At 42.7% G+C, this 25,196-nt stretch overlaps 1 protein-coding gene across 3 annotated transcripts in view; it reads left to right on the top strand.

The window, feature by feature from the left end:
* The first annotated feature begins 14,155 nt into the window (after positions 1 to 14,155).
* DENND1B (DENN domain containing 1B) overlaps positions 14,156 to 25,196 on the top strand; it is a 290,895-nt gene continuing 279,854 nt past the window's right edge. Inside the window, exons 1-2 of one of the 3 annotated variants that reach the window (XM_019491193.2) lie at positions 14,156 to 14,428; positions 19,883 to 19,947. In XM_019491193.2, coding sequence (XP_019346738.1) covers positions 14,412 to 14,428; positions 19,883 to 19,947 — 82 coding nt within the window. In that variant the 5' untranslated portion in view covers positions 14,156 to 14,411. The remainder of the gene's footprint in view (positions 14,429 to 19,882; positions 19,948 to 25,196) is intronic. The other 2 variants (XM_014602934.3, XM_059728432.1) reach the window with 2 other exon arrangements.

The following is a 25,196-nucleotide window of genomic DNA, read 5'->3' as shown; positions in this document are numbered from 1 at the left end:
AGCCTCCATCTCGGTGCCCTAGCCAGGCAGAAAGCGGCTGGCTGAGTGCAGCGTGTTTCAGTGCACAGGGGCTCCACATGCCTCAGCATGGGTTCTACATGGTGGAGCCCCAATGCTGAGGCATGCAAAGAGAGGGGAGCAGCCAGCTCAAGGCTGTCTGCTCCCCCATCTTGAGGCACACTGCACCACAGCCAAGTAGGGAGCAGCTGGCTGGGACACAGCAGCTTTAGCGTGAGAGCTCCCTAGCACGCAGAGATGGGGGAGCAGGCAACTCTGGGCTGCTTGCTTCCCCATCTCCATGTGCCACTTTTTGGCTGGCCAGGGCAAAGGGTGCCTCAGCACAGCGGATGGCTATCCCTTGCTGAGGTACCCTGCACTTTAGCTAACCCCCCGCAACTGCAGCACATGGAGCAGTGGGATAATGTATCCTGCTGCAAAGCACAAGGGAAGGGTTGTGCACTGCTGCACAAAGTAGCAGCATAAATTTGTGTTGCTGCTCTTCGTGCTGCTGCAAAAGCATGGCCCTGCACCTGTGGACCTGGCCTGTGGGTACACTTTTTTATCATCATCGGCAGTTCCTCACAGTTGAGGATGCTTGTCTTCCATGATTGTCTTATCTGTGCGTCCAAAGATGGTTGATAAGGCCTATCTGGGATCAAGAATCTTGTTGCAGCTTGGGTACATTTCGATGTGGGGTGGTGGCTCTGGATTCTTGGTTCAGTCCATGATATGCTATTTCTGCTACTCCTGTTTTTCTATCTCCTGTTGTCACTGTAAGGTTTCTTCCTCCATTAGGGATGGTCATGAGCAATAGTCTTCCATGAGTTGATATAGATGTTGCATTATTTCAAGTTTGCTTTGAGAGTGTCTTTGAAGTGCTTTCTCTGCCCTCCCCTTGAGTGTACACCTTGCCTGAGTTGGGAAAATAAAACTTGCTTCGGGAGTCTGGAATCAGACATCTGGGTGATGTGGCTGGCCCAGCGAAGTTGATGTTGGATGATCATCACCTCCAGTGAGTATATAGCATCCTCTAATCCACTAACATCTAGGTACATAGCATCCACTAACATTAACATCCTCTCACAAACACCACAACGCACTGAGGTGATGATCATCCAACCTGGGTACACTTTCTATAATGCTTTTAAAACGTGTGTTGGTGCCTCTTTGTCACAGAAACAACAGTGATGCTGGCAATCATCTTAACAGTTGTCACCAAATGGCCATGGGCAATATTAGAGGAGGAACAGCATGTTCCCAAACTATTTAATAAAGAATTATAATCACATTATTATACAGAGAAAGTCCCTGCACACTTGCTTTTCCATGGATTACAACAAAAATAAACACTGATTCTTGGAAATGAAGCAGGTTAAGATATTTGAACCTGTCTCATCAGATTTCACATCGGCTAGTGGCCAGTTGTTCAATTATATTCTAACTCCCTGAATTTCCTATGCAACTGCAGGTGAAGTACAATATAGCTTTCACTTCTGGTTTGGTGCTACTGGATAATGTTGCTATATGCCGTGATGAGTGAACTGATCTTTTTGTATCACATCTCTTATTTTTCAATTTTTCTTTGAGGTGTAGGTCTGAAAGATGTATAAAGTTTAATTATTATTTTCACATATCTAATTTTTCAAGGTGTTGGAGGTATGAGTCTGAAAGATTATGTATAAAGTTTAATTGTTATTTTGCTTTATTAACTTAGGTCTGTGATTCTCAGCAGGGTGCCTTGAGTTCCTTTCCAGGATGTTTCAGGGTACAATGCATGGAAAATATGATTTTCAAGATAAATCCAGGTATTTCAAATAGGAACCCACAGTGTTAAAAATGGTCTGACCTGTTGTGGTCTTTCTGATTTCTTTGCAACAGAAAAAATGCTCTACTATCAGTATTTTTCTATAATGAAAAAACAAATAAAATTAAATGAAACAAATGAAATGAAAATTAAGAGCTGACATTTTCAGAGGGGTGCCTTGAGCCTAAAAAGACTGAGAACTACTGCCTGAGAGTACTTTTCTATGTAGCAGGTAGGAGCCCATGTGGAACATTCAAATAGAAGTTCTGGAAGAGGGCACAATGTCTAGCTAGCACTTAAGAATAGTTATGGCTGTCTCAGGAACACATGTACTATATTCTTTCACTGAAGACACAAGAGAAAATGATGAAAGAAAAAATTCCTTGATGTAATACTGGGAAAAATTAAGGCCTGAGACATCTGTGCAAAATGAATGGTACTCAGTAACACTAACTTTCTTTGCATTTCAGTTTAGGTCATGAAGGATAAAATAGGCCTGATGCTGCTGCAAGGTTTTCAGGAGATCTTAGGTGGTACTGATCACTCTTAATTTCCACTCAATTCAATGGAACCCTGTAAGTGTCATGGTTACAAGGCTAGATGCACATCTTGTCTCTTTCAGTGTATCCTGGCAGCCATCAGGCCTTATGCCTTTGACTTGTCTTTTAGTTCTTATTGACTAAAAGAAGTCATTTATTCTTTTGCTCTGAGATAGGCTTTGTGCAGCGGTGGCCTAGCAGGTCTACCTAGGTTCAGCACCTATGGTTCTTTTCTCCAGAAGTCTGTAACAAAGTGATGTAGATAGTGAACAAATGGTCATCGTAAAGCAGATGTTCATTTTGACAGTAGAAACTGAGTGTAAAAGGGTAACCAAGAATTTCAGAACAAAAATCAGTCTTTACACATCTATCTTACCTGAAACCCTACCATTCTGTGACAATAACCTAACCTTACTCATCTTCTTCAAGCTTGCTACTGGGGTCCTGTGTATCACTATTTCTACTGATCAGTTTTCCCGAAACTGCCTCTCCTGTAGTGATCAGTTCCCTAAAATCCATCATTCATATAATTCCCTACACTTTTGCCCTGCTTGTCAAAACCAATTCTGGAAGATGGCTGGAGTCAAGAATTAATCTCTTCACAGATAATGGTTGGCGCATTATCTTCTAACAATCTGTATGTGTTTCCTTAGAAGTGGCTTATCTTGAATCACTGTTTCTTTCTTGTCTGTTGCCTTACAGAGTGCTATTAAAGTAACAGATTAATAAATGCAACAATACGGGGGCAGATCCAGAGGGGTGCAGTGGTGCAGATGCACCCCCCCTTTCAGATTGTACCACTCTGCAGGACCCTCTGGAGACCTTTTTACAGACCCCAAAGCAAGCAAGAATCCCTCCCCTCTCCTCCATGCTCAAAGTCAAGCTCCCCACCCTTCCTTTTGCTTCCCTGGCTCCCCCGCCTGCCTGCGTACCTGCTGCTGCTGCTGTTATCTTGGGAATGGGGGAAGCTTCAAAATTGCTCCTGCCTGCTCCTGCCAGGTTGTGTGAAAGCCCCTGCAGCTCAGTTGGCTGCTCCCACAGTCCTCTTTGCCAAATACTGGATTCCCCCCACCCCCCAATAACCTAGTCAACATACAGCATTAACAGATTATTAGAGGGCAGCTCTCTGTCCATCACATTTGACATCCCTCAAGAATGGCTCAGCATCTAGCAAGGTCTGACCCAGTAGTAAGTAATGGCAAACATGTGATCTGAGCCAAAATCATGCGATCAAATCCAATGCAGTAATTTCCCACAAAGCAGTAATTTCCCTGTGTAGATTGTCCTACATTAGAAAAAAGAATGTGAGAATCTGTGTGATGTTTTACATTGTCTTGAAAACTTATTGCGTATCCAGCAGTTACTACAAAAAAAAGGTAGAGGGATTCTTCTTGAAAAACTTAGTCCTTATTTGCATTAGGAGTTCAGGCAAAGGCAAAATGGTAAATGTCTGAGTTTATGCAGAAATGGTTAATGGATATTACTGGATAGTGGCTTCGTGTAAAAAGGCAGAAATGCTGGGAATGTTCAGTTAGGTGATGTGGCAGGGGAGCATGAGTGGTCAGCCTGCCTGCCAGTCCACAGCTGCTGTTCCCCAGCTCAATGTCCTGGGAAGGGGCTGGTTTGGGTACAAGGGTACTTCAGTGTGGGGCTAGCCATCAGACAGCTCCTGCACTGAAGCACCCTCATGCCCCAGTTAGCCCCATCACTGTCTACATGTGCATTGCTGTGCAGTAAACTCTGTTGTAGGATAGTACTTGTAGTAGTTTCACAGTACTATCCTACAGTAGAGTTAATTCGTTTACTCCACCTGAATAGCAATATGCTTGTAAAAATTGACATTTTACTAAGGAGCTAATTGGGCAGCTCTGCAGTAAATGTCTCATGTAGATGCAACCAGCTAGGTGCAACCAGAGACTTGGAGAAGCACTCACGGGTATGAAAGCATCAAAATGCTCTGATAAGGGAAACACTTGAGATAATTGTAAACCTTTTGTATGCAAATACACATTATGGAAATAGTAAATCCCTGTATATTTGTAAAATGAAAAATTACTGTGTAAAGCAGAGAAACAGGTTGGTATTGTAAAGCTAATTTCCATATATAACATCTGTCACTAAACATATCCTTTATATACTGACATCTTTATGAAAGACTCTAATCCGCACTGAACAAGCACATGAAAACTATAGCGATAAAGCTTAAAAGTGCTGTTTCTTTGGTATACATGGCAAGACAATTTCCAGAATGGCTTGTAAGCCTTAAACACATCCTCATTCTAATACAGATCCTTTTCTAATTTTATGAGCTTTTAGCTTTACCACAGCATGTCCACCTTCAGGGAGCCATAACCTTACGCACTGTACTCTACTTTTAGCAGAAATTGTTTTTTTACTATTTTGAATAGGTTTTTTTTTTCCCTAACTCCTTGCAAAACTGCCAAAGAAATATTGGCATCATCATAATTTTAATAATAACTAGATCAGCCAAATAAATTAGCTGTGCAGACTAACACAATCCAAATTATACCATAAAGGAATATGAGAGGTCTTTTCCTCAATCTAAATAGAAAAACTGAGTTCATTCAGCACCAGTGGATTTAATCTCCTAAAACTCTTCTTTTTCATATATAACTTAGATGAATGAGTACCCTCCATAGGGATTATGTATATCATGCATAACATGAAGGAAGGTGTCATTATTCGGCCTCAGTCCTATAATGTGATATTAGTACTTGTGAAAAATGTCTGTTAAAGTGAACAGTTCCTCTTAATAATCCTTAAATTGGGCAGCACAATTTTTTTACCCTCTATTGCTGTTAATATATCTCAGACCTTGCTTATGGAGAGACTATTTGTTGTGGAGGGAAGATTCATTTTGTTTCTTTTCTCATTCTTTGATTTTCTTTGGGTCTCCTACTAGTTCAATGTAGACACCTACGTAATAGGACCAGTACACTGAAACCATTTAAAATATATGAATGGTGATGAACATGTAATAAGAAGTAGTCTTTTTTGACATGGGCTGTGCAAAAACCAGTAGTCTAGAACTGAAAGATGCTTTATTCCACTGTTAGTTCCTACAGCTACCATATTTGAGTAAATTAAATTCTTCCAAGTATTTTTCACTGTTCTCCACTTATTTGGTATATGCTGATACCAGTAAATGTTTAAACTGGTAAACATGGAAGATATATAAACATAAAATTTTTTTTGTATGTGACAGAAAATACTTTTTCCTTTCACATACAAATGAATTAAAAAGCAAAACACTAATTAACACTGACAGTTAAAAAAATGTCAGGGCATGCCTCTGGGACACTTATGAAAATATATTTACTCAGGACAATTGCACGTCTACTGTTCACTCTAAACCTGGCATTGCTGTAAGTTAATAAGTAATTAATTTATTTGTAAGTTATTGATATTATAATTTTTGGTTTAAGTATTTCATTAGAAATTCAGATCAGTTTAAGCTATTGATCTCAGAATCAAAAGTATATATATTGTGCTGTATTATGTAGAAAATATTTTGCTTTTCGCTGATATATGTATGTATGCTGAGTTGACATGGGGTTTGTTTGGTATTATAAGTAAGCTTACAATTGTACCTAAATGGTCAAATAACTGATAATGACAAAAATGCCCAGGGAGTCTAGATGTGATGTTCATTGTGTTAACAAATGGTGTGATGAGTTAGTTGTGAACAAACATATCTGCTGGCCTGATTTAGTGCAGCTTTTTTTTTTTTAGCCTCATTGATAGGGTATATTGATTAGAAAGCCTGGAAATCTTCATTCCTATCTTAATGCTTACCTCTTCCTGGGACTACACTCATTAATTAAGATGTATGTTTACCTGCTTATTTAAAGAGGTGTGTGCATGTTTGTGCAGATTCATATGGTCATGTGACAAATGCACAGAGTTCATACATAGCATTATCACATGTGGAGTGGCAGCTACTATATGATTTCATTGTTGAACACTAAAGATAGCACATAAATCATTTTAACAGAAGATTCCTATTGACCCAAACTCTTGCCTTCTCAAGGTGTCCCTTGCACATGAATTTATCTCTGAAACATAATTCCTTTATTGTTGGAAAGTGTATCATTGTTTACCTTTAAAAATAATCAAAAAGTTATATTAGTGGATCACAACATCAGAATATATTTAAAAGGTAGGTGGGAGGGGATAAAATCATGTAAAAAGTCATCGTAAACAGAAAACAGGAATGATCCAGCTAAGTACACACAAGGAACAACTAACAGGGAGTTAAATGTTTAGAAATACTGAAATCTTTGTTTATTGTATTCTGTCTGATGATTTTCATAGTGTACTAAAATGGAATATGTACTGAATACCTGCATATTATGTGTATTGGATCTTTCTCCTCAAAAGACTCAATCTTTAATAGATGAGAGTGGACTAAGGAATGGTTGGAAGTAGGTAGCTGTCATTATCAATACTATTTTTATACTATCATGGGACTGATATCCTAGACTATAAAGCCTAATTAGGAAATTTATGCTTGTATTCTTGTGAGGTTTGAAACTTCAGGACACGAAGCACTGTTACAATTCTACCATGTTCACAGCTTGCAATGAATGACTGTGAGATTGAAATAAATAAATAATAGATAGTCCTATTGATATTAATAGCCAATTTCCTATGAGACTAGTAGTTATCTCTAATAGAGGACTGCCAAGTCTGCAGTGTCTAATAAGGTGCTAATATTAGTTGGAGCAACATGTATTTATAGATGGAATCAGCCATTGGTGAATAAGACAGGTCATAGTAACTAGCTCAACTAACAGTACTCCAAAAAATATCTTTTAATAATATCAGTAGCAAGATCTCCATAAAAGTCTTTTGAAGTCCTGTTGTTAATTGTAATTTACTTGGCCTGGAGGATCTTTGTACAGTGCATTTCCTTGTTTATTGGATAAGTATTTAATTCTCCCTTAACTGCATACAGCCAACACTAGTTCCAATTTTGTGACTGTTGCTTGCATTGTAACAAACAGTGGTTTTCTGAATATCAGTTAAATGCATAAGCCGCTCAAGAGCATTGTAGGGTTAGAGTGTAGAGCATAAGAACTCTTTGGCATTGCCATTGACTTTGTAATGCAAATGTAATGCAATTACTTACCATTGTAATGCAATCCTAACCTGTTGAACTAAAAACTTAGCAATATTGAATAGGAGTCATCAATTTCAAGGCTTTGAAAGCAGCCTTGAATTGACTAGGTTCTGTCGATTTCAGGGTTGCTATTAGAGGAATAACTAAGAAACAAAATAATTTCTTAATGAGATGCAAAAGCCCAGTGCAGGCTGTACCTCTAATTAATGAACATTGTTTATATTGAACTAAAGTAAGTGACTACTTTAAGTACCAAGCCTCTTTTCATTTCCAAGGCACTTAGTAGGAAGACTTGGTACAGTCAGCGAATCTAAGGTTTTGAAAAGTGGGGTTCAGACAGTGTGGTGCCTCTCCCATAAAACATGATATATATTTTTGTCCAGTTAAAAAGAAACTATAAGTTTTACTAATATGCTAGGGGCCTAGGGCTATATCATTCAGTTTAAGATTGAAGCAAAAACAAATGTAACTTTATTGCAATGTCCATTAATGTGCTATTTTATGTATTATATACAAAAACACAGCCAACTAGGCAAAAATAATCAAAATATATTGGTTCATTAGTCCTATAGTTATTAGAATTACATGTAGATCTCTTTTCTCAGGTTCATGAAACAAAATCTAGCCATCCTGAGCATCTTAATGTTGCACTCAATGCTTCACTGGGTGCGTCCATATGTTCATTAATGCGCAGCTTAATGAAGTACTAACTAAATACTCAGTAACTAGAGTTACTGTGCAGTAGCACTGGCACACAGGTTTTCAGTGACACTTACTGTGTAGTAGTCTAATACTACTGTACAGTAGCATATTAGCACAGTTTTTGCCTGACATGCAACTGCACAGTATTATTAAGCTACTGTGCATTAAGCATCTCATGTAGATGCACCCACCGAAAGTTATTTCTAGATCTGCGTTAACATTCCCACACGTGAGTTAACATTTATAGCTAGAGTTAAAAACAGGCTGCAGGGCTGTGAAATAGGACTTATGTCACTAGGAGCCACTAACAGACAGAAGAATTGCAAAAGAAAGGATAGTCTGATTAGTGGAACATCAAAACTCTTAGAAAGGAGAGGGGTTATGGACCAGGAAGCAAAGGTGGGCTGCAAATGCACCACTGCACCACCCGCTAGATCTTCCCCTTCTGTGATACCATATGGGAACCACTAATCCACCCTAGCTATCCTCTGCTTTATGGAGGTAGTGAGAAGCGGCCAGGGGAAGAGGCTTGTTGGGAACAGGCCAGTGGGAAGAGGCTTGTTGCAGGTAGGCTGGTGTGTAAACAGTGGATTTGCTCTGAGGTAGAATCCAGTCTCCTTGTTATTTCATAGGTTTGTACTGTGTCTGAGGGGTAAATTCTATGTATGTACATGGAGTTCCCCACAGAATGCTTGTTTGTTCAGTATTTGTATTGGGAGGATTAAAATTCACCTAATATGTTTTAGAACATGGTTAATAGAACACCTTTTATTTTCAGAAGCTGCTCTAAAAAAACTTGTTGTGGGCATGTGTTTCATCTTCCAAAAATAAATGGATCCTCACATGACTTTCCTTCCTCCCTTTTTCACTTCCAAGTGACATTATGTGTGGCCTTTCTTGTCTGTTTCCCATATCCTTTTTTAGATCCTAACTATGGTTTGAATAATTTTTATAGACCCAAAGCCACATGTTTTCAATTTGGCTGGATACAGCAGCATGCTTCGTATTGGATGGGGTGTGAATGCTTGTTTTCTTTTTTTGTGACATTTTCAAACATTTCAACAATTGTAAGCTGAATTTTGCTGTATTTTGTGTCTTGGTGACACAGCTGAGGGACTTGCCTAGATGATAGTTCAGCCACTTCTCACCCGGAGCAATTGAAGGAGATATTCTTAATATTTTTCATGCTGGTTTTTAGTCAGAGAATTGAAGATGCTTGAAAAGTTCGTCATGAATCTGATTTGAATTGTGAGAAGACAAGGAATGGATTTTAACGTACATTAAGGGTTTTTTATGCTGTTCTGAATGAATAAAAAGGCCTTTTAAGGTGGGTGTAAGGTTATGCCAACCTTAGCTAGCTGCATTGCCAACCTTAGCTAGCTGCCTTGCATTCACAGGGTGGTGTAATGATTCCTTAGCATAAACTACAACCAAGCTCAAATATTTTTGGCTTTAAGAGTGTTTGCCGATAACATGCTGTAGTTAAGACTGAGAAGATATCTTAATTTTAACATCTTTTTCTTCATTTGATCATGAGTTTGCCATCCTATGTTAAATTCCTTTTTTGCCAAAATTTTTCTTTTGGGATACCATTATCACTTTTATTTTTCAAAAAAATCTAAACAGAATTGCATCAGCCAATTTATGTTATGTAAGCATAAAAAATTATTTCCTCATGCATTCTGAATGAAATATAATGTGGTGGAAGCTGAAAACCTCAGACTTAGTTTATTTTATAGTCCATATTTGGGAAGGAAAAACACTTCAAGTGTAAAGGAAATCCATTTGAAAATCTAAAGACATCCTTTTCCTGCACATGCACTAGAATTTTCTCTTGGTCTTATTTTTCCTTTAGAGAAGAAGGGTTCAGATAGGGCCCATGGTGGAATGGCATAACAGTACTTTTCTCAACACTGCCCTCTTTTTATTAAATCTAACTGGAGTTTTAATGTAGGTATTAAGTATCAAGATTGCCAACTCTGTCCCCGCTCTTCCAAGCATGAAAACTGGGACACTTTGTGTCAGTTGTGAGAATCTACTTAGTTTACTCTTAGTGATAAACTGTTATAGAATCATGAATGGGAATAATTTCCCCAATCAAGAATAAAGCCACAAGAGGCCCAGAGGATATGTGAACCACCCATCCTTGAGCCAGATAAACCCAACAGGCTAGGTGGGATTCCTACACTGCATCAATATGTGCTACAGTGAACTTGTGGTCCATCAAGTCCAAAAATAGTAAGCAGCAGATACCTCAGAAAAAGTGTAAGACACCACAGAGGAAAGATGAAGGTTTCATTTAAATCCATCGTTGCGATTGACTCGAACCCTAAACATGAGGTTTTATCTTTTTGGGTACATTTTTTTTATTACTAGCTATAACAATTCTGGACATTCTTTTAATCCTTATAAACATCCAATCCCTTTTGGAGTCCAAGTCATTGGTGTTTAGAATTTGCCATCCTTTGATTTCTTACACAGGCTCTTTTTCTTGCCTTACAAGACAGGAAGAACAGAAGCTCGCAGTCTACATTCTCTATTTTATAATGTCATCTTTTGTTTGTTTCATTTCTAAGGTTGACTCTCTTTAATTTCTCTCCAAATTAAAGTTTTTTCATAGCTTTATTTTTTTCTTGTCTCCCTTTTTTGAATCTCATCTACTAAAATATTTCTTTTATAAGAAATGACCCCTGGACATACAGATCATTTTAGATGATGCCTTGTAAACATAGTGTACTGAAGGGAGCATCAGATTTTGGCATTTCAAGCAGGTACATTTATTTGTTGGCAGATTTTACGGGAGTATTTTTGCTTCACCTCACTTGATACCCTCAGAGAAGTTCATTTGTAAGTAGTTCAGCAATGGATGGATAGCCTCAATGAAAGCAACATTGAATTAGTGTTTTTAATTAAAAAAGATAGTTGGAAAATATTCTACAATAAGATGAACCCCAACATCTTCCATGGACTTCAGTGGGAGTTGCAGGTCCGCTTAAATGTGACAAAAAATTAATGCAGAATTAAGTATGCAGAAAGTTAACACTCAATGTTCATTCTTTTGCTTCAACTTTGAATTGGTCTTGTTGCACATTCTGTATGTTTTATTGCATCTTAATCTATATACAGCGAGACATATAGATATAAGATGTGCAACGTGGCCAAGAAGAGATTGCATCAGAATATTTAATATTTGTAATTTCTTGGCTTTTGCATATTTGAATTTTCAACCTCCATGATGCTATTTTATGTGTTTAATATATAATTGGCTTGCACTTATTCTTCTCTTCAAGTGTTGATATTATGATTGATTTCAGAGGGAGCAGCAAAATCAATGACGTTTGTGCTTTGGCACAGTAATGTAAACTTTCTGTTTTATAAATGTTTCATTGCAGTGAATGAGGGTGAGGGTGAAGGAAACTTGGTGTGGGAGGGAATCTGGCTGTTTAGTTCACTTAAGATGAATGGGTCTTGGAGCTTTCTCAAGGCTAGTGCTTGTTTTTCTTCCATTTCATAGTCAGTAAGACTTCTCTTGTGTGGAAAGCTACTCATGTTGATTGTATTTACTGATATATTTTGTGGATTTAGCGTGCTAATTTCTTCCATTAGATTCCCTGTTAAGCAGTTTGTTAAGGACCTGGGACAAAGGAAAGATGAACAGTAAGCAACAGTAACATTCATCATCTTTTCTAGAATCCTCAAAGCATTACTTTCCCCCCACTGTGATATGAAATATATGCAGTAGTTATAAAATCTCCAGGTAAATAATCTAAACCTGCTCACTTTATACACCTGTCTATTTTGGTCCGTCTGATGATTTATACAGGATATAATATAACGGTTGCCAAAATGACTGTAGTCCTTACAAACTAATCCAAACCTCCTGAGTTTACTGAAGAACAATTGCAAGGCAGCCGTAATGCATTGAGCAGCACTAACTGCCACTATGATGATTAGCCACTGCTGTGATGGTAGCCCCAGAGGCAGCTACTGGCACTGCTGTCCCAGTTGCCACCCCCTCCCCCTTAGTTATGTTACTGGTTTGCAGCCTGTAGAGCTTGTGTGATTATGGTCCATCAGTTTCTATCGCTAACAGCACACCAGGAAGCATCCCATCCTGTTGCCTTTCCAAGCCAAATGACCAGATACCCATTTATAGCTGGATCAACTGGGGCTTGAACTCTCTCACCTCTGGAGCTGTAGTGGACACTTTAACTGTCCTGTCACTGCACTCCTATCTGTAAACTTAATGGACCAAATTTAACCCTGGCATGAGAGCTCCTACTGAAATCAACCTGAGGGGCATCTGTTTGCAGTAGGGCTAAATATAGCCCAGCGAAAGACCTTGACTCAAATTATTCCTTTACACATGTCCAACAAGAATCGGTTTCTTAGCAACTAATATTGAAACTGTCCACACGGACATATATGTACTTTATATGTAAGTAGTTGATTTGACTGCAGCGGAGCTATTCACATGCCTAAATGCTGGCAGGATTAATGCATTTTCTGTTTCCTCACTTGCGCTCTTTCTCATACACTTTCAACCTAGGAGTAGAAATTCTGTTGGTCTGAAGCTAGGCAGAAGGCAGGGTGGTGTGGCACTGTCCACACTGCCCAGCCTTCTGCCTGCTTTCACCCTTCAGGGCTTTTTGTTTATGAAGTCTACGAGGGCCTGGCTGGGCCCTGCAAGTTAAGCCATTCGAATAGACCCAGGTTCTTTGAGTAAATCCGACATCTTTTATTAGACCAACTCAAATAGTTGGAAAACTTCTTAGCAGGCTGTCTGCCTGTGTCCTTAGACCAACATGGCTACAAACTACACACCTCAAATAGACCCATAAACCAACATGATTTGGCTTGCCCAGGACTCATGCAACAATGTGGCTTTTCTGTGGATTTTGGATTCTTATCAACAGCTGTTGGACAAATTACAGTGGGTCAAGCTAAGCCTGTGCCTAAGATTTTTTTTTTTTTTATGCAGCTGGGGCCTAACTGTTGAGTCCTTGCCTTAGCTGCTGGTCTCACAAGCCCCAAAATGCGGCCAACTAAGTGTCACTCTGAAGACAGGGGTATAGGTTGTAGCCATGTTGGCCTAAGGACACAGACAGACAAGGTTCTTTGGGTAAATGATATTTTATTAGACCAGCTCAAATAGTTGGAAAAATTCTTTTTTGGGTATAAATACCCTGTGTCAGGCTGAGGCAGTGGCGATGTATAGGGGGTACATGGGGGTGCATGTATACCCCCTGACAGGCAGCATTCCCCGCTTAGGTGGTGGGCTGGGGGGGATGTGGAAGAGCTGATGCCCCCCCTTAGTGCCAGCTGGGGAGTGGGGGTGCCAGGAGAAGCACTGCTGGGATCAGCCACAGGGGACCTCCTCTCCCTGGTCCATGGGATGAGCTGCGGGGGACCCCCCACAGTCCCTGACTGGCTGCTGAGGGGGCAGGTGCCCCGCCCCGACTCAGGAGCACTAGTCACCCACGGGCTGAGGAAGCATCTGCAGCTGGTAGAGCCCACACCAACTGCAGAGACTTCCTCAGCCTGGCCCAGGGCATTTATACCCGAAAGGGGCAAAGAAGAATTTTTCCAACAATAAAAAATATCGGCCACTCTTGGAAGGTGACTTCGCAGGCGTTTCCCCCAGCGTTTTCTCTCTGATGATGAAGGGTTTGGCTCTGGTGCAGCAAAGGGGTTACTGCAAAGGACCCCTCTGTCTCCGTTTTTGCCCTGGAGGGGGGAGGGAAGAAACCGAAGGGATCTGAAGCAGGTGCGGGCGGCGGGGGAAGGTGGGTCGGTGCCAAGGGGCTGCAGGGGAAGGCCGGGTCCTTGCTGTGCCGGTTCCCGGGTGCGGGTGCCTGGCCGCGGGGGGGAGGTTCCCACGCCGGGCCCCGCCTCGCTCGGGCCAGGCCGGCGACCCCGGCGGGCCCGGCCCGGGCAGCCCCCGCCCCGCGGGCCCAGGTGACGCGGGCCGAGGAGCTCCTGCGGCCGCCGCGCCGCTTCCTGGTTCCCAGGAGGTGCCGGAGCCGCGGCAACAGGAACTGAGCGGCCGGGGCGGGGGGAGGAGGAGGTGCCGCCGCCGTGACGGCCCGAGCCGGCGCCGCGCCGCAGCCGCCAGCCGGCGCCGTGACCCCCCCCAGCTCCCGCCGCCTCCCTCCCCCGCCCGGCGCGGGGCCCCGTCCCCCTCGGCGCGGCGGGAGCGGCCGCCGGGGCCCGCGATGTGAGCATGGACAGCAGGATCAAGTGAGCGCGGGGCCGGCGCGGCGGTGCTACCGGGGGCGGGGGAGGGGGCGCCTAGGCCCCGGCCCGCGGGAGGGGGGTACTGACAGCGCGGGGTTCCCCGGCCCGCGGGAGGATGCTGCCCTCTCCCCGAGGCGCTGCCCCACCCCCGGCATCTTCCCTGCCCCTCGTCACGGAGACGCCCGCCCCGCCTCACACCCTCCTCTGAACATGGCCCCTCCTGGCCAAGCCCTTCATTGCCAGGCCAAGCCACACACGCCCCTGGGCTCACGGGGGTGTCCCCGCCCAGCCGGGGAATCTGCCTGGCAAGAGGGGGGCATCGCCAGGGGGTGGTTTCTGCCCCTCAGCACCCTGCTCCTTGTGGATGCCAGGTCCGAGGTCTCCTGGGGGTGCCCCCCCTCCCCTCACTTTCTGCTTTGTCAGAACCAGAGCAAACTTGGCTTGGCGCTACCCAGACTCTGACCAGCAGCAGGTCCCTCTACCTGGACATAGGTGACTGGTAGGGGGGGCATGTGCGCCCCTTGACAGGGCCATCCCAACCACCACTGCCAGCTTCTGCAGGTGCTCACCCATCCCCGCCACCAACGCCAACCCTAGCTTCTGTGGGTGCTCGCCATCACTGTCTCTGCCACCGCCACCGGCTTCTGTGGGTGCCCCCTGAGATTTAGGAGGCACCAGTCACCCATGTACCTGGATTATGTACCTGCAGGGTTCGAATTATGCCTTGACTCTTGGGGGGGGTGGTCTGCAAAAAAAAAAAAAAAAAAATTGGGCTGCCCATCACCATGCCCTAATGCCTTTGAGTGCCACACTGGCACCCATACCTACTCCTGCATTTTGGTTGGCACATGTGCCTCAGGGTAGTTGGCAGGGAAGGGGCCACGGCTGCACTATCACAACAAGGATCGGGCCCTTTGTGGCTTCCTCACCATTTGCCCCTGGCAAGCGAACATCTTGCAAGTTGAGGTTGCAGGTGTTTCTGGCACTCTGCCCAAAAACATTGCTGATTCCTGCCCTAATGGAATCAGAGACCGCACCGCCCCCTCACTCAGGTTATGATTTTCAAATCTTACAGGGGGCTGTCATCTCTTATGGGGGGGTTCAGGCTCCCCAAGCTCCCCCCGTAATATAGTTAAAAAGAAACTAGAAGTTTTAGTAATGTGCTAGTGGCCTAGGCTCCTAGCATAATTATAATCCCCCAAACCCTGCTAGCCAGTTTAGGAAAGCAGCGACTCTCATAATTTTTCACATGCAGAGTTTTCTGCTTGTCTCTCCGTAGCTTCTGCAAATAAATAGGGCTGGTTTTCAGCAATGGAGTTGTTTGCCCTGGTTGCTGAACTTGTGAAACATACAGGTCAAGTTAGCTCTGGTTCTGAGGAAGTACTGTGCAAATACCACGTAAAATATAGTGAATCAATAGGGTGGCTGTTGATCAACAATCCTCTGAATCTAACAACATTTTTATAATATGCTGTTGAAGAGAATCTTCTTTCAGAGAACTTAAGAGCATATAGCTACACTAGAGAAAATATGAGCGTTATCCTGGTTATGAGTGTTGATAAAATAATTTCAGTGAAGTTAGTTGTTTGTAATGGTTTACAGTTACTTACTAATTGATACACAACTATTTTGAAGTGCCAAGTAAATGGTTATAAACCTAGCTAAAACTAAGTTATAAAATAGTGTGAATACATTTTGTCTCTGATTCTGTAAAAACAGGCCTTTGAAATACTTTTACGGACTTCCTTAATCAGAGTGTCATGATGAGAGGCTAAATCTCTCATATTTACTCTGAATATGTGTGCTGCTGTTTAGGAGTTGTGATAGACAGTCTGACAGTTATGAGAGTAGATAAGTTTGTGAAGGGTAAATTGAGACCTACTTTTGTGCAAATACAGACTTTACGGCAGTATACTGAAGGGAGTGGATATATTTTCAAGAGCTTCCTTTGTGACTAAGTTCAGTTAAAAAGTGGAACTGTAAAGTCCTAATCCTGTATTTTTTATATTGTTTCAGGAGAGATTAATAAATTAAATACAGTATAATGCCTTTCTCTTAGAAACAAGTGGACAGGGAAATTGAGCCAAGAGACTAAACCAACACTGCTGGCTAGAATTTTATTAAGTCCTTTCATGGCAGGGAGGTGGTGACATTCTTCTCACTACAGGGTGGATTCACAGTCCACTCTTTCCTTCAGCGCAAAGAGCTTGACTCTCTTCAGTTTCATTTTGATTTTGCTAGAGCAAATTCTGTATCATTAACACCTGTGTAAATTGTTAGTACCCTGGGTTTATATTGGCATAACTGAGATCAGAATTTGGCTCCCAAGTTTGCATAGGGCCAGCCTTAAAAAGTTCTGCAAAATGATGTGTTGTGGGTGGGATGTGTGATTGTTATACTTTCCTATAAGACCTGAGTCTTGGTATCATTCCATATTTTCGTAATTGATAATGCCTAATAGTCAGTGAAGGCAAAAGAAATTATGAAAAAATAATTAAATAACTGTTGATAGTTGAAAGCTTCCCTTCCAGTTCAGAATCCTTCTAAAATTAAAAAAAATTAAACCACCATCCATGATGTGTTTTATATGCAACAGTCTTGAAATCTGGAATCCAGTCTCTAAGGCTAGGGACTGACGTTACACATAAACCGGTTTAAGTGATCAGAGACTGGTTTAAATCTGTAACAAAACAGTCATTCAGTGCATATAAACCAGTTTGAAAATGGTTGAAATCGGTTTGAGATAAACCTGGTTGAATGTAGTATCAGACTTAACTGATTTGGCTCAAACAGGTTTATGAAATGTCTGGTTTAAGGTAAACCAGACATCCCCAGCATCCCAGCATGTTCTCTGGGCTAGACAGTGCTCTGCTCCACCTGCAGGGCTGACCCTGCCCCTCTGCTTTCTAGCTGAGCAGGGACTGGCTCTAGCAGGGACACTGGCTGGCTTGGCTCCATTAAGGCAAAATGGGCAGGGAGGGGGTTAATTCTACCCTCCTTCTCCTCTTCCCCCCACTGCAGTCAGGGTCAGCCTGTCTGCTGGGGAGCAGAGGGGATGGGGCTGTAGCAGTGGCCCCTGGAGTAGGCAGACCCCGCCTGGAGGGAAGGTATGGAGGGAGTAATTAACCCCTCTCCCTGCCCCTTCACCTTATTGGGGCCATGCTGGGTTAGTTGTCCCACAGGGTTGGGAGGGGGAGGCGGGCTCTTTGTGTGCTGGGGGGACTCTTACCCCTCCTCCACGTCTCAGGGTAGGAAGGGGTACTCTGTGAGGTGCTGGATGGGGAATCTTCCTCCTCCTCCCATTCCCCCCTGCCACAGGGATCATGGAATGGAATGGGAAGGCTCCATGCAATGCTACCTGACCCCAGAGTGGGGGCGGGGGCCAGGGGGAGGCTCTGTTTCATGCTGGGGGGAACTATTCCCCCTCCTCCTCCTCCCAGAGGGGCAGCAGGAGCACGGAGCTCACTGGGCAGGGTGTCAGTGTGTGAGGGAGGGTGGGGGGTGTAGGAACCCCCACACAGTTTTCCCCCCCCCCATGGCATGCAGCCCTTGCTGCCTGGCAGCAGGTGGGGAGGTCAGGGTGCTCATGCCCGGTGCAGATGTGGCTCCAGCCAGTGCTGTGCTAGGGGAGGGAGCAGAGCCTGCCTTATTCCCACAACTCTGCTCCCTGAACCTGAGCCAGTTGCTTCCTCCACTCTCCACCTTGGAAGTCCCAGCATTCTGTTGGGAGTGGAGGGAGCCCCAACCCCTGCTTTCCCCAGAGTCCAGTTCGGGGCTTCCCTGTATGAGTGTGGAACTGTGGGGATAGAGGCAGCTAGTGCTGTGCTGTGCTGGGGGTGAGGCTCACAGCCCCGCACAGCCTGCCCAGCCTCTTCTATCCCTGAGGCTCCAGGTTGTGCCTGAAGCTCTGTGCTCACACAGGGAAGCCCTGCACTGGATTCTGCGGGGAACCAGGGGGCAGGCTCCCTCCACTCCCACCAGAGTGCTGGGATCTGCACAGCGGAGAGTAGGGCAAGCAGCTGGGTCCAGTGCGGGGTTGGAGCTGCAGGCTCAGGGAGCAGAGTCGTGGGGATAAGGCAAGCTCCGCTCCCTTCTCCAGTGCAGTGCTGGCCAGAGTCACGCCTGCACTGGGCACGAGCTCCCTGACCTCCCTGCCTGCTGCTGCTGCCAGGCAGCAGGGGCTGCACACCGGGGGGGGGGAGTGTGTGGGGATCCCTACACCCCCCACCCTCCCTCCCTCACATACCCACACCCTGCCCAGCTGAGCTCCATGCTCCTGCTACCTCTCTGGGGGGAGGAGGAAGAGGGGGAAGAGTTCCCTCCAGCATGGAACAGAGCCTCCCCCTGGCCTGGGACTGGGGAGAGTAGAGGGAAGAGTCCCCTTCTGGTGGTAAGCAGCATCGCATAGATCCCCTCCTCCCCACCCTGCTGCAATGGGGGAGAGGTAAGGGGAAGAGTCCCCCTCTGGGGCCAGGCAGCCTCACAGACCCCCACTCCCACCGCAGGGAGGGGAGGAGGAGGGAGAAGAGCACCCTAGCACCACTCCCAGCCCCATGGGGGAGAGGGAGGAGGGGTAAGAGTTCCCCTCTGGGGCCAGGCTGCTCTGTGTCTGGATTACTCCTGGCTGTTGTAGCTGCTGTGGCGGGCCTGCCCAGGTCTGGTCATATGACTGAAATGTAAATGCTTATTCATGGACAATGGATGTTGTATAGTAATGGAATATATTTGATGGTATTCTTTTCTAAGAAACACTTAATTTTTAGGAGGCAATTAGAAGATGAGTTATTGCATTCATATTTTCCTACTGGTTGAATTGTTGTGTGCTGGATTTAGTTGACTGTAAATGGAATCGCTTCTGAAGGAACAGGCTAAGTGACTCTCAACTCTTAAGTTGATCACCAAACATATTAAGAAGACAGATAGGCTTATGGCTAAATTATGATGAAACTTAGAATATGATGGGACTACTTTCATCACATTCTAAAATTAGAAGCTTTTAAAAAATTTAAAGAGCAAGAGGCCCAAATCAAACCATTAAAACTCAGTTTGAAACCAATATATTAAAAGCCCTTCTTTCAGTACTAAAGGCCAGTTTTGTAAAGCAGACTGTTCTTCATTTTAAAGTTATTCTTCAACATATACATTCTGTAAAGTGTTATAGTGAAGTGATTGAAGGGCTGTCAGACATGGGTCATCATTTTTTGTATATTTCATGTGTGGTGTGATCAGGATTTTTTTTGAGAGAATATAGCTCACTTTCATACAGTCTGTTTAGGAAGATGTAGAAGTCTTGTAAAAATTCAGAAATCGCATAAATGAAATCATTACTTTAAGAGTGATGATCATGTCAAGTGGCATGCAAACTATATTACATTGTAAAGAATGCTTGACAATCTGTATTAGTCCATTTAGTGTGCTTGCTATGACTAATCAGCCAACTTGTGTTTTTACTTCTAGGGAAAATCCAGAACGTACCTTTGATTTAGTAGTAAAGGTAAAATGCCAGACATCTGAGAATGAAGGTAATGTACTCCAACTATTGGTATTTATTTATAGAAACTAGGGATTGAAAAGTTCTATTAGATTACTGAGTTCATACCCTTTCAACTTTGTCATTTCTTATTTTGAACTGTGGAAGTTTGGAATTGTGTTAGAAAATGCTCACAGCTATTATTTCGTTGCATTTTTTCATCCATTCATGTTCTACTGACAGAAGGTCAAGCATTTACAAGACTTCACTGTTTTGGGCACTATGTGGTTTTAGTAAGTGTAAATATAGTGTTTTTGGCTATTGACAGACCTGAAAAACAAAACAATGCTTTACTGGAAGAGGCATCGCATCAGTTTGACCTGGCTTGCCCAACATCTGTATAGATCCCACTGGGCTTTTTGGCACTTTTATCTAATAGCTGATTGAATCAGCTATTAGATAAAAGTGCCCAAAAGCCCCACTGAACCAGGTGATCTATACAGACGTTGGGTGAGCCAGGTCAAATTGATGTGATGCCTCTTTTGGGTGTGCACTGTGCTTGGTGTGGGGGTGCACCGACCTGACAGTAATGCACTGTTTTGTTTTGTTGGGTTTTTTTTCCACGTGTGTAAACAGCCCTTATTCTGAGAGAGTTGCCTGAATATCTTGAATTTTTGTTTGTACTCCTGTAACCTTTTAGTCTGTAAAACTGAGATTGCATAAGTAATTGAATTTATCAGTGTCTCATAGTTGAGTCTAAAGAGGGCTTTGAGTTTTCCTGCCACTCTGGAATTATTTTCTTAATCAGCGCTGTAGCAGAAAAGAAACTGCCTAAGTAACAGAAAGCAACTTCTAACTATTACACAGCAGCAGTTTTGCAGAGGTACAAACGACATTGTTAGCTGTTTTGAATTGATATTAGCAGTCAGTTTCATGTTTCTACAAGCAGTCTGATAAAAGAGCTGACAGAGCAAGAATGAGATCACAGTCCTCGTTGTCCTCACTACTCCTATAGGAAGGCTGCTCTAGAACTTTATTTTGGTGATGGCTATTAACCAGATTTCCAGCTTTTAGATTAATTTGTGGTCAGTTTATGTTGATTTATTGCTTTGCCAGTTTTGTCCTTTAGCTTTAGTACCTCTTCTCTATCCCTTATGGGCTACCCTGATGTGTTTAGGGATGGAGGTTATATTCCTTCTCAGTGTCTACTTCAGTGGGTTAAGCAATTTCTAATCTCTTTTATTATTCTCTCGTAAGATAGATTCTACATTTCTGTGGTCTTTTTATTGTCGTGCACCTGTTTCAGTTTTCAGTAACCTATACGATTTTAATTTGCCTTATATCTAAATGTGCTCTTGACACTATCCCCTATTGATTTCAATAGCTCCCCATAATATTGTCTATTTCCTCTGCTGTTAAGAATGTGGAGCTGCGCTTGCTATCCTGATAATCCTCCTTCAGTCTTTTAGCCTCTTTAATTACTACTGAGTATACTTCTACTTTTTCCCAACCAAACTTCTTGAATATATTATCTGTTACCAATGCTTCAACTTTCTCTCCTCACGGTTCCTCTTGGACCCTCAGCTTGCTCATTTCTAACCTATTCCACTTTCCTGAGATTTCTCTCATCAAAAGACGATGTCTTCATGACAGGATATGCAGTCCAGCATTTATATTGGAGAAAACATTTGAGTTTCTTCATAACTTACTTTTCTTGTCTACATTGTGCTTATTTTTCTCGATGGGTTAGTTTCCGTCAGATGGTTTGCTTTCCTTCCTTGACTTGCATTTGTATTTTTCTGGTTCTCTGTTGGTTTAACTTTCCAGTCTCTGATTGCTTTTTTAAATATTTCTCACAGTGATCCCTGTCTTCCCTTACATCCTTTCCCTTGTAACACTCTCATTACCATTTGAACAATGCAAATACAGTCTTCGTGACCACTCTCTTTACTTCTGATCTGCCCCTATATTTTGCTTTTGTTTTGTGACCATCTCTTTGACATCTCTTTCTGGATATCCAGACACATTTTAACTTGACTCAGGCTTTGGCTTGCAACCTTCATGCCATATTCAGCTCCTCTCTGTCTTCCTTTCTTCCCCGAGATCTAAGCAGTTGATTAATCATTCCAGTTCTTCAGCTGTGCTATCTTTAAAATCTGTCCTTCTTTCCTATTCCCAGCACCTCAGTTCCATACTCTTGTCATCTTTTGCTTTCACTACTAGAGGGTTCTCATTTCTGACTTCCCTGAATCTCACATTATATTCTTAAAATCTGTCCAGCACACTGTCGTAAGAACCCTTTTCTTCACTTGCAGTTTTGTGACCTCTACTTGCTCAAATCCTCTATTGGTTTCAAGGCTGTGCAAGGCTTGGCTTCTACTTATAACCCAGTAGTAGTTTCCTAGAACACTGTATACCATACCATTCATCTGCATATCTGATAAGTGCATATTCACTTAGATGCATAACACAATGCCAGTATCAATTTGTTTCGTACTGCATACATTGTAACAGAGTCTGTCTGTCTGCATATCCATACCTGCATAAAAAAGTAAAATGTATAGGATGTTTCAACCCCACTCTACTTTATAACTTAATTGTACTCAGCTGCTTCAGAAACAGTGAAAGGGAGGCACCTGTCAAAGGGCTGCTATTCGAAGCCTTGAAAAGGACAGGAGCTAGTCATTTTTACAGCTGCTCCTCTCATTTTTAAAGCTTCTAAAGCATCCCTGACAGTGACAATTAGAAGCTTTGAAAATGAAGGATGCTGGTAAATTTGGGGGATGCTAATACTGCAGCAGTACCTACAGTGCTCTAAGTAATGCTGGTTCAGTACAGCACTGTTAGTGCTGTGGTATTAGCAGCCTCAAAACTGACTCGCTTCTCTCATCTTCAAGGTTTCTAGGTATCACTGTGGGGGCTGCTGTTAGAAGCCTTGAAAAATGAGAGCTAGTCAGTTTTTGGGCTGCTAATAAAATAACACTGATACCATTCTATACTCAGTGAACATTGAATGTTTATGTCAAATTTGGGTAAAGGTTTAGTCTGGGTGAGTGCAGAGGTATTGTCTGGTCCTGAGACTTGTGTGTTTACATGGAGTGTGCTGGGCTTCCTCTTACTCTGTATGCTCTGTTTCAGTTCACCTTAAGGTTCACTGGGTTGTCTCCTAACAATGACTCTCTACCTTTTTCATATCTTCCCTTATGTCTTGAACATCCTTCCTCACTCTTTGTCCCCTGTAGCCTTTTCTTTTCCTTTCTCCTATCTTTTGTTTAGCCTTCTGCCCCTACCCTCCATGCTAGCTCTCACACCCAATTCTTAACATATAAAAATATATTGAAAAGAAGGAACCAAGATTTCCACGTCTATATTTTGTTTTCAGTTCTGTATAACAGTTTTTGTGGCCTTCTCCCCATAGTTTCTGGGTACTTAGTAGTGTGTTCAGTGATGTGACTCACATTTATCTTATGGAGCATATTCCAGCCCCCTCCCCCGTCCTTTCCCCAGGAGGAAGAATTGTATGTGCTTTTTTAGGATGTGTGTTGGTAGAGCGATGTTACTTTTCTAAAATGTATGCTTCTGTGCATTTATGCTGGGGAAAGCAAGGTCAAAGGAAGCAACTTCATATTTGGAGCAAGAGGTAGGGGAAATCTGTAATGGCCCTTAGTTTCCATGTGGGTTCATTCAACAGTCTCAGACCAGCCCTGGAGAAAGGTTCATCTCTTGCACAGACAGGCTTTACAGTTATGGCAGAAAGGTCTATTGTACCTGAGTAGACAGTGGTTTTAAACACATCTTCCCCTCTTCAATTTTATGCTGGAGGCCTGCCATGCCCATTCCTTGGGCACTGTCTTAAAGTGGAGGGTAATATTGCTGTGTGAGTGTGGTATGTATCAATAAACTCTAGGGAGTGTGATTCTGAAGAGATGCTTGGCCCAGGTCTTTAGACTTGGAAGACAAGGGCTGAAACCTTGGATTTGTTTCAGCATTTCATCGATAGTGATTCTGGAGTGTGGACGACAGGTTTGATACATTCAAATAAATCTACATTGATGAAATGTACTGCATAGTTATGTACTGGTAAGGTTTTCCTAAAGGGCTGATTGTCTTGTGCCCAGATAAGCTGCATTGCTGTAGTCTAGGCAGATGACAAGTATATGTACTGCCAAGCCCGTGTTGTCATTCTCCAAGGATGGGAGTGTCTCCTTTTCAACTACTGATATTAGAAAACATTACATATGGTTGACGCTAAGTGAGAGCTTAGCAACAGCAAGGAGCAACAAGCAAACTCCTAAACAAAAACCTGAAATGTCAAGTGACACCAACCAAATGAGACTGCTCCATGGCTGCAAACTTTTCAGAGAGCCTTCTTCTGTCCACTATCCTTACCGCTGTTTTGCTTGGGGTCAGATTCAATCAGCTACTTTTTCTTTTTTTTAAATCCATGCATTGACTTCATCCAAGCATCCATCGTTTTATAGTCAAATCTAGTGTAGGAAAAGTGTTGCTGTCTGCTATCTTTATCTTGTTGTCACTTAAGTCTATATCATGTGACCCACGTTCATAGTGGCTATATGTTGAATAGGACTAGACAGAACATTAATCTCTGTTCGACTCCACATATGTGGGATCCAGTGGTGGAGGTGTGGTTTTTTATTAATACTCTCTGGAATGCACATGGGTATTGTCATAATCACCTTTCTATATTCCCTGCAGCACTGTGGATTCATTATCATCTCTTTTATATGATCGATTAATTTAGATAGCAAAGTTTATTGCATTTGTCTGCCACTATGAAAATAATTGTGTCAAATACGTATAGTTGAATATTTAGACTGTTTTTATACAAGATAATAGTGTAAATCACAAAATATCAAAGTGTAATTTCTTCAGCACCACTTTAAAAACTAAGCACAAGCTTATTTGGCTAAACAGGAGGCTTTCAAGGTCAGCTTATTATAAGGCCAGACAAATTTGACAGTTCTCCTGTATTGTAGGTCTTGCCTTTAAATAGATTTTCATGCTAGGATAATCTTTTGAATATATCATACTTCAAAACATGGTCCATTCACCTGTTTCTTTGCTTGTGTTCCTTTCTTTCTTCTGAAAGAGATTTGTGTTTAAATAGGGGCTTTCTCCCTCGCATCCCATCTGCTCCTAGTACTTCATCCTGCAGTGAAGTCAGGGTTGCATTTGTGACATCACTGTCATCAGGGTTGCCGTGGAAATATTGCAGGCACAGAAATATGATCTCCTTGCATGAGTGAGCAGTAGGCAAATCTGATTTGAGAGAGACAGACC

The sequence above is a fragment of the Alligator mississippiensis genome, chromosome 5, assembly GCF_030867095.1.
Source record: "Alligator mississippiensis isolate rAllMis1 chromosome 5, rAllMis1, whole genome shotgun sequence".
In the NCBI taxonomy this organism is placed as follows: Eukaryota; Metazoa; Chordata; order Crocodylia; family Alligatoridae; genus Alligator; species Alligator mississippiensis.
This window is presented reverse-complemented; position numbering and strand designations above follow the sequence as displayed.